The sequence below is a fragment of the Peromyscus eremicus genome, chromosome 8a, assembly GCF_949786415.1.
Source record: "Peromyscus eremicus chromosome 8a, PerEre_H2_v1, whole genome shotgun sequence".
NCBI lineage: Eukaryota > Metazoa > Chordata > Mammalia > Rodentia > Cricetidae > Peromyscus > Peromyscus eremicus.
Genome location: NC_081423.1, coordinates 72,979,668 through 72,989,829, shown reverse-complemented (window position 1 = coordinate 72,989,829; position 10,162 = coordinate 72,979,668). Strand labels below are relative to the sequence as shown.

Here is a 10,162-nt window from a genome sequence, read left to right as displayed (position 1 = left end):
TTCCTGCTGCTTGTGGATCTGGATGCAGAACTTTCAGCTACTTCTCCACCAACATGTCTGCCTGTGTGCTGCCATGCTTCCCGGCACGATAATGGACTAACCCTCTGAAACTTTAAGCAAGCCCCAATTAAATGCTTTCTTTTATAAGAGTTACTGTGGTCATGATGTCTCTTCACAGCAATAGAACACTGACTAAGATGCCTCCCTTTCCTAAGGAGACATTTGAAGAATTATTTCTGTTTTAGAGAATCTCGAAGACAGGAGCTGTACATGAACTTTGTATACTCCCCAAATTTATATGTGAAACTCAAATCCCAGTGTGATAGCATTTAGACATGGGGGTCTTTGCAAGATGATGGGATCTTGGGGATCAATCCTCTTGGATGAGATAACGGCCCTTCAGGATTTCTTTGGTCATCTCCTCTGAGGGTGCGTGGTGAGAGACCTGCCTATGAATCTAAGAGGGCAGGCTTTTATCAGACAGACTCAAAAACCATAACAAATACATTTCTGTGTTTATAAGCCCCGCAGGCTATGGCATTTGTATTATCGTATCTCAAAAGGAAAGGGGCACCATATTCACTGCAATGTTGTGCCCTCAACTCATTCATCCCGGGGCTAGGCTTCCTTGGCTGTGAGCTCCTGGTTAAACAAGTCACTTACATCGGCTGAGTTAGCCGAGCAGAGTGGTCTCCTAGTCTCACAGCATGCTGAGGTACGGTCTGTTGACTATAGTAGCTGTAAGGGTTGGATCTGGTCAACATAGGGCAAGAAATAAGAGTATGGAGTAGTGATAATTCCTCATGTACACCGTAACACTGGGATTTAGGCTCTTGGAACTCAAAACACAAGAATGAAAATATGCATCCCTTGCTTCTCTGCAGATTTCTACTGTAGTCTTCTTGTCTGCAGAGTGATATGGATGAAATTGGCTTGAATGACTGACAGGCCAGTAGAAGAGGAACAGTGAGGAAGATTTTTCTATTGGTGAAATTACTCCTGAGACTGAGACAGGAGGATTGCCAGGATTGCCACACCTTTCAGGCCAGCCTGGTCTACAGAGTGAGACCCTGCATATAGATACACTTCTATTCCAGTTTGCAAAATGTATGTGGGTACACTTAGCACCTGCTTGCCCATGTGTGCTAGAACTGTGTGTAAAGATAGACACTATTTGAGCATGGCATGGTACCGTTGTGAATATAATTCAATCCTTGTTTATTTTCCTTACTGAAGTTGTGATTCACAGTATATTGGGACTACCTCAGTGCCTTACAGCTTTGCAGGAATGTATACCCTTTATGAGGCCTGTTGACTCCCCAGAAAGCAAGGTCTCCCCATACTAGGAGAACCTCCATTGTACAAACAAAATTTACAGAAGTGGATAGAAATGGGCCACTTGGAGAATCTTCTCCAGTTCCTTTCATCTAGGAACCATATTGCTATCTGTAGTAGATACTATTCTATTTAATCACATAGTTAAGACTTCCCATAGGATTTCTTTGGGGACTCTGGTAGCAGTATGTGGCCCCCTGCTGGCCAGAAATAATTCATGCATTTGCTTTTCAATCAATTCAAAGGGCTGGGAGGCTCAGCTGAGGAACAGTGGACCATTTCTGTCTTTGGGGAGCTGGGAATGTGGGGTGACTTACTCTTGGGGAAGCTGCAAATCAAAATATTCTCTTTCAAGATGTAAGAATAGGCTGTAATTCTGGATAAACCACCTACTTTTCCTTCTTGAGTTTATTTAACACCTCATTTGAGGATATGTTCAGTTTCTGTGAAAGATAATGTAGCAGCCAGCACACTGGAAACAGCACACAGTTCATTCCTAAGGATCGATCTAAGGTTTGGAAGGGACAAATAAATGTCTACATCACCCATGTGACTAAAAACTGAAACAATACGAAGTAATGGCTGATGAGAGAGCAGTTGTGTTCACATAGAATGAGGCTTCCAGGGGGAGGTGGCTCTGGAGCCAGAGCTCTGATGAGAAGCAGGATTTGGGTAGCCTGAGACGGAGAGAAGGATGGGGAAGAATGGCATTATCATTATAAGGGAGAGAAACATCTGGACAGACACAGAGGTAGGAAAACCAGAGCCTAATGCGGGGTGGTGGAGTCTAGTCTGGCTGACTCATAGGGAGGGTTATTGGATTGAGAGTGAAAGATGAGATGTATCTAGAGCAGCCTGGAAAAGCTTGAACTTTCCCTGGGAAATTTCTTTGTGAAGCAATGTTGAACCTTTGACTGTCTTTGATTTAGAACAACAACAACAACAACAACAACAACAACAAAACATCAAGTCACAGCAATAACCGTTCTACAATGAGCCCTGGTCATTCACTTGCAATTGGTTGTGAGAAACCATAAGGTGTTTCTAGAAACAAAACCAAGCAAGGGCTGGGATGTAGCCAATGTCAGATGGCTCCTGGCAGGCGTAATGAAGTTCCCTAGTAGAATCCCTTCTAAGTAATGAAGTTCCCCAATAGAATCCCTTCCAAGGACTGTGGCTTGCCAGGTCCCCCCACTCCAGCCAGCAAAATTTAAGGCCTCGTGTTGAACTATCTTCTCACTCTGGTTGAGTGAGCTTTAACTACAATAATGAGGAATGGGACTTGCTGGAGTAGTGGGATTATATATGGGCTAACTCAGAACCACAGAAAAATGATAACACTAACCTTATTTGTGTAGTATTATGACCAACTAAATATGCAATCTGCGTTAATTTATGATTACATTAACAAAACGTATAATGCACATGTAATAGAACATTGGTAAATTTCTGACCCCAGACACTGATTTCCTAATGGCATTTTTAGAATCCCTTTAGAACATATTCAATGTTACTGAGCACATTGCATCATAAGATGAAAATAACAATCTTCCACAAGAAGAAATGCCGTCTCCAGTTGAGAAACACACAACTGATACTTTGCAAACGAGCTGAGGGGAAATGGAAAATTTGGAATAGCCACAAAAGTAATGACAGGGGCTAGAGAGATGACATGGGGGTTAAGAGCACGCACTGTTCTTGCAGGGGACCCAAGTTCTGTTCCCGGCACCATGTAAGGCAGCTCACAGCCACCTGGAACTCAAGCTCTCAGAGATCAGATGCCCTCCTCTCCTCCCAGCTCCAACGGCACCAGCGTTGATTGCACAGACCCCAACACAGACTCACATGTGTATACATAATTCAAATAAAATAAATCTTAAAAGAAAAAGGACAGCAGAAACAACCACTTAAGAAGTTTCAGCAGCCATGAGTATTTATTATTTTGAGTGAAATACACATGAAACTTTTGTATAAAAACCATCAAAGGTGCTATATTGGATTATTTCAGTATTAATTTACCCCCCCATGCCGTTTGTGTTGTCTCCTGCTTTTCTGTTTTCTTCTGATATATCATTACAATCATCTAAAATTGTCCATTGTTAAAATATATATATAAAAAAAATTAGTCTACTCTTCAAGATAAAGTACCACTAGTGATGAGTTACTCAAAGTGAAAACCTTTTTAAAAGGGAGGTGAGAGAATCAACTTAGTGGAAAAAAATATATAACAGAACCTTTTAGGTACATAGGAATGCCAAGTCAGTGCAGGCCTTTGGCAGAACATCCTTATAACACCACTTTGCGGAGCGTGGGCTATTTCTTTTACGGACCTGGTACACCAGGATTCTTGTTATTTGCCCATCATCCCCTGGGTACTCTCGACAGTGAACCAAATGCTATTTAGTGTTGTGCATATCCCATGTTCCCCAAATGCATAAGGTAAAAAGAAAGCTGATTCTTTTGTCTTAGAAATAGCCCTTAGGATTAAGTTTGTCGTTAAAGATGTTATTCCCTACAAAGGGGAACTGTCTTGACCGCTCATTTTCAGTCTTCTCTATGCCCCAGTTCCATTTTGGTAGTCCATTTCAGGGCTGAGCCCATTCCCTCCTGGGCTGGTACCCTATGAACGAACTCAGCAAGTGGGAGCCGAATGCTAGGGTGAAATTTCCCATTTGATCTCACTCCGTCTTAAGCAAACAAGCTTCTCTGATTTACCACAAGAGCAGTCTGACTCTCCCGTCTCTTGACTTTCTTATTTTTTTGTCTCACCTTCCAGCACAAGGCGCTGAGGGCTAATAAAAGAAGTCCGGAGGACAGAAGGACCAGGCCGAAGATGGAGATGATGGAACCGTGAGAATTGAAGCTGTAAGCCACAGCGGTGACCACGATCCCGGTGATGAAGACCACCACAGCAAAGGGGATGATGCAGCGGTAGCAGGAGAGTTCGGCACCCCCTGTGGCGGCCGTCAGCTGAACCTCACTGACCAAGGGGACTGTGGTGACCACAACTTCACTCTTAGGGCTTTTCTCCATTATCATGGGCATGGGAGACTTTGGGGATCCCAGGTTCTCTTTTATGGGTTCTTCCGTCATTTTTCTGGGGATGTTTCCTACCTGGCTTCACAGGCTAGATTTGGAAAACCTGGCCAGGGTGGAAGCTGTGAAGAAGAAGGCAGGGGACATCAGCTAAGTTACCAGCACGGGACACAAATGAACGCAGGGAGGTGCAGAGGCACCTCCTGTCCCAGGACACACAGGAGCACTTTACATTCTCCACTTACTGCATTCTTTTACATTGGGCAAAAGGGAAGCAGCTATGCACACAAAAAAAGGAGAGAGCTATAAAGCAGGAAGCACTTTGCAGCATTTCATATCCCTTGGTGGTCTACAAACAGCCTAAGTGTTCTTCCTTGCCTATTGCCTTTATTTGCTCTAAGCTCAGAAAAGCCTTATTCTTAATCCAAAGAGGGCTCATTCAAGAGGAGAATATGCTATAAACAGTTCCACAACTCACAGCAGTGTGAACTCTGCCAATTTTGCCAGGCATGACACGCATTCTTTCCAAGCTATCACCCATTCACTGCTCATGAAATCAACGTCATGATCAACAGCAAGCGCACAAATGGCATGCTTCTCTATCAACTGATAGCTCCTTAATCAAGGCGCACAGTGAAGTGTGTGCTCCGGACCTTTCCAACCCCACCCCTACCCCAATCTCACCCATACCGCCACCACTCCCACTCAGCTCCAGGACAGATGTTCAGTTTAGAAAACACAATGAGGTCCCAACAACTTCAGGACTTATGATTAGAATCTGACACCATCTCCCTACCCATCTAAGTAGGGAAAAGTAAGAAAAGGAAAATTTGAACACTTTATGGGATATTTTTTTCCCTGTTTTCTCAATGCTTAAGACAAGATTAACTGTTAATCAACTATTACAGTAACAAGCTGTCATGTACAAATTTTCTATTAAAAGCAACAAGGAATTTTGACATTCTGTATTTTATAAGATGCTTACAAAAATAAGCAAAGTCACAAAAAATTGACAGATTCATTTTTTTTTTCTTCAACGTCCTTCTGTATAAAACTTGCCCCTCCCTAGGTGTTTTGGACTTGAGGATTTTAGTACAAGACTTGAGATCAAAAAGCATCTGGCTGAAAGCCTAGTCTGAGGAATCAGGAAGAAGGTCTTGTTGAAGCTCAGACATACCAGAGTCACTGACTTGGACCCTGGAGAGGCAGTTGCAATGACTGAAGATTTGCGGGACACTTGACACCCTTTTGATGACATTAATCCTTTGAATGTATTGAGCATTGATCGAAAGTGAGCACAACACTGAATCAGACCTTCTTCATTCTTCCTACTCCTGAGAGGTCAAAATATCACTCACCACGGAGTAAAAGTCAGAGAACTGCACCTGATGTAACTTGTATATAATTTAATCATCAACAAATTAACTACTGTTTTCCAATGATACCCTAACATTATACTGGCTAGGTCAGTTAGAGGATATTTGACCTTTTATCTGAAAAAAAAATTAAAATCTCCCACTCTACAAAGCTGAGATTATTGTAATTTAACAACCAAGACACGTCCCCAGATTAGCAACACATACCTCAAGGAAAGGCAGTCCATTACCAGGGAAAGGCACTTGACTTGGGAGAGAAGGACTAGTCAGAGTATCTTCCTTCAGCTTCTGGGAAGGAGCCTGTCACCCACTGGGCCTTGGTAAAACGACAGGTCAGGTCAGGGATTGACTCTGGAGGACAGAAAAATCCATAAAAATACTTAACTGTAGATTACATTTTTGAATGCTGGAGCTCTTCTCTCATGCCACCCCTGCTCTTAAGTGACGCTTGTTTTTCCCTCCCCCTCTCATTTTACTCCCTCCTCCTCTGGTCCGCCCCTCCCTGTCATTTTTTTTTCTTCCTTCTTTTCCTTGCCAGCAGATTCTGAGTTTTGGCTTGCCCCAACTCTGCTCAGTGACACGGTAATTCAGGCTCATCACTTCAGAGTCCCTAGAGACAGGAGCCAGTGTCGACTTTGATTTCTCTCACAGCGTTTACTAAGCAGGCTGCTTTGAATTACTCATTTTTTCCCCAGCCAAACTCCAGATCTTCCTCTGCCTGCCCATCAGGCCTTTTCATAAGAGAGTCCGAGAGAATCCCAGAGTCAGCATTGCAGACCTAGCTGAGGGACAGAACTGGGGGACAGACGTTCCCCGGAGGCAGGAATAGCTGTGGAGTTTTCTAGCAACTAAACCCAGCTTCAAGACCAGCAGAAATCCAAGCTCCTAGCTCTCTCAGTGTTTTTACTTATATATGTGTGAGATGGCCAACAGAAACTTAAACATCCTCCCCTCGTTTGATGTTCCCACATTTACATACTATGTTTCTGCTTAAACTGGGAACCCCTGGCTATCCTGATTGAAGCAGGATGGCTTATTACTTGCGCTAGGAGCTGAGGCGCTTTGGCCAACCTGAAACCACACTATTGTCATCATCAGCATTGCTGACATCGACAGAGTGCCTACTATGGGTGTGGCATAACATTAAGGACTGTCACACATTAGCTGATTCTTACTCACTTGTAAATGAAGCTATGGTGGCTCAAAGAGGTAAAGAAATATGACAAAGGTCACAAAGAAAGAAACACTTGATTTGGGCCCCAGTCACATTTTATTTCCTATACAGGGGATTGAGCCCGGGGCCTCACATGTACTAGGCAAGTATTCTATCTTTGAGCTATATTCCCAGTCCACTCTCTACCTTGAACTCTAAATCCCTCTGTCTCACGTCAGTAGCTAGAGTCACAGATCTTCACCACCAGGTCCACTGGACCTCAGTTATGAATGGGTACAAGCTCACCAACGGAGCTTGTGAAATGTAGATTCCGAATACGTAGGTCCATAGCTTTCTTCCTGCCTATGTCAAGTCTGCCGTTCCTTGGCCATTTTAATCAGCAATATTCAAACACATGCACCTGGCACACCATTCTCTCAAATAAATAAGCTCAAGGCTATGTCCTACCATGTCAATGGCCTGATATGCGTATGCTTCTTACAGAAGGCTACTTGATGTTGTAAAGTATTTGAAAAGCAGAAAGCCTGAGGTGAAAAAGATTGGTAGCAATACTAGAGAACGATGATAAGCCTTTTCCTGTGTTTCTCAATGATATCCACTCTCAGTTTGTTTCATCTGTGTAAGTCTTGCTAAATCCTGGTACAGTTCACACATTCACGTTAATACTGGAATAGTTTTGTTTCCCCAATCTGTGGGATGCTCAGCTTTCTTTAACCACTGACCTGGATCCTTTCAAACACCCTACCTCCTCTACCTCTCAGCTTTCCAGCCCAGTCTACAAACAATGACACAGAGATCAGAAGTCCTTTCTTCTCAGATGGAAGCCAGAGCAAGGGCTTCTTCCTTCCAAGAGATCACACCGAGAAATCCCTGAGACCTGGCTGAGGCTGGGGGCTCCAGCATGCTGGGTATAGCAGGTACCTGCAGGCCTCTTGAAGGCCTAGACTGCTACCATCCTCGCAGCTTTCAACGTGAGCCTTAGAGAATTGGAGTCCCACGTATAACTAGTGGCATCACTGGGTGTTGAGATTGGGCATGTCTGGAACCTAGGACCTGGGCTTACGTCACGTAGAAGCTCTCAAAGAGAATGTCCTTCCCCCTGAGAACTCCCATCTTTTGGGGGCAAGTCCTCCCTAATTTCTAGCACAGGCCATTTTCTGTAAAACGAACAAATCCCCAGTAATCCCAAGGAAGCTCCGAACACCGTCCTATCCTACAATAGACTTCTTTGCTTCCTAAGCCAAAGGTAAAGAAATGAACCTATGGAGAGGAGAGAGGCATCCTTTCCCATGGTGAGCCCTGGGCTGAACCAGCAAGTATAGACAGCGAACAGAGGTGGCCCCCAGAGTGGAAGACCCCAGGTTTGTTGCTACTTCTAACACTGAAGCTTTCAGCCTTCTGGCTTCAGGTGTGGGGTTCATTCTCCCGGCACCGTGTGCAGGCATCTGTCTAGGTATGAAGACACCAGTCTCCACACTCAGAGGACTTCTGATTTGCACTGGTAAACTCCAAGAAATAAAAAGCTTAGGAATGAACCAGAAATTATGCCAGAAAAGATAGCCACCAAGGCAACCAAGGACACGGGCAGCTTTAATCAACGTTACCTCTCAACTAGCAATTCAAAAAGAATGCGCTGTGATGTGTGCAAAATGGTTTTGGTATTAAACACCCTGGGGAATCGCTTGAGGGACACCTGGCCCCGCGTGCAAAATTTTTCCACAATGCATCCAGCCCTTTTATTTCTGCAAACCCTCTACGTGCAGAAAGGGGAGGAAATCTCTCTGGTTCTTTTTAGAGCTCAGGGCTTGGGAAGGCAGGCTCTTTAAGTTTGGAAAACTTTTCTGAAAGGCTTCCCAATGCGCGAATGATATCAGTCCTCCCACGGCGAACCCCGGCAGGCATTCTACAGTTCTCTCCTAGATCTTTCAAAGAGCAAGGAAATCGAGACTTACCTTTCTCAGCCAGAATCCAACTGAGACAGCTGCTAGAGGCAACCAACAGGCAAGGCCGACAGCGGGATGCAAATCACCACGCTAGGGACCGTGCGCAAAGTACTCAGCGAGGCTTACAGACCATTAAGGGACCGGAGACAATTTGGTGAGAGGAAATTCCTTACGTGCTGCTGAATTTCACTCTATGTTTTCCTCCGTGCCAACATCATCCATTGTCATTGTAGGCGTGAATCCACACTATCCCAATGATTTTAAAAAGGTCACTAAGAACCTCTTCTGCTTTTTTTTTTCTTTCTCGTTTTAAAACCTTACGCAAACATTCATTTGCAAGGGTTTCTCGAACCAAGATTCTCTTTTTGATATCACTCCTTTGTAAAGTCATGGAGCTGCAGGAAGAACTCCTCTGTGGTCTCCTATATTTCAGCGGTGGAGGGGGTAGAGGTGGGTGAAAGGGGTGGGTGTGAGTGGAGGGGTGGGGTGAGTGGAGGGGTTGGAGGTGGGTGAAGGCAGGCCTTTGGAGAGGTTTGGGAATGTAGAGTGGGGAATCCTCCGCAGATCTCTGTCACCAGCCTATTCAAGTGATAAGAGTAGGGAAGAGATAAAGGCTGTGGTGCCTGGGTGGCCAGACCCCCTGAAGCCAGGTAAGCTGGTTCACCAATGCTTCTCATCTAAGGATGCCCAAATGGCATAGAATTGATAACACACTGGACTTTCACATCTCAAAAGAACTGAGGCCACCAAAAGCATCACTTGCAAGAGTGTGAGGGATTTAGCATGTCAGAGAGAATTGTCCCTAACTTAAAAACATCCCATCTTCACTAGCAAGATGGCAGAGCTGCTTGTGGGGAGGGACCAATAGCAGCAGGGTAAAGCAAGAAGGATGGTAAATATTAAGGACAAAGAGCTCACTGGCACATTTCCCATCAGTAGAAACCAGGCTGGGACATTTTCACTTTGCCGTTGAAGCTCTGGCAGCTTCTCCTCTGGGAGCACACACGCTTTGCATTTGGAGAAGAGCGGCTCTCACGTGCATTTGATTACTTTCCCACTTTCATTTTGCTTTTGCTTGGCGTGGTTGAGCTGGCTGGCTTCCAGCATCCCGGAAGATGCCAGTTCCTCCGGCTCCTCTCTGTCCAATCACCATGTGAAGATCTCCTTCATCACCCAGCCCAGTTGAATTCAGTGGGATTTGGGAAGCTGGCCAGCTTTTCTCCTAGCTAATCCTTTGTCTTTTCTTTTCTTTTTTAATAAGGGTGTGTCTGCAGTTTTACTCTGAAATCAGGGACATT

At 44.6% G+C, this 10,162-nt stretch overlaps 1 protein-coding gene across 1 annotated transcript; it reads right to left on the bottom strand.

Moving 5' to 3' along the window:
- Positions 1 to 3,242: 3,242 nt before the first annotated feature.
- Tmem100 (transmembrane protein 100) lies at positions 3,243 to 9,235 on the bottom strand. Its single transcript, XM_059269614.1, has 3 exons — positions 8,874 to 9,235; positions 5,955 to 6,098; positions 3,243 to 4,493 (listed from the first exon to the last, which is right to left on the bottom strand). The coding sequence occupies exon 3, from the start codon at positions 4,426 to 4,428 to the stop codon at positions 4,024 to 4,026; it is 405 nt and encodes a 134-aa protein (XP_059125597.1). The 5' UTR covers positions 4,429 to 4,493; positions 5,955 to 6,098; positions 8,874 to 9,235; the 3' UTR covers positions 3,243 to 4,023.
- Positions 9,236 to 10,162: the final 927 nt, after the last annotated feature.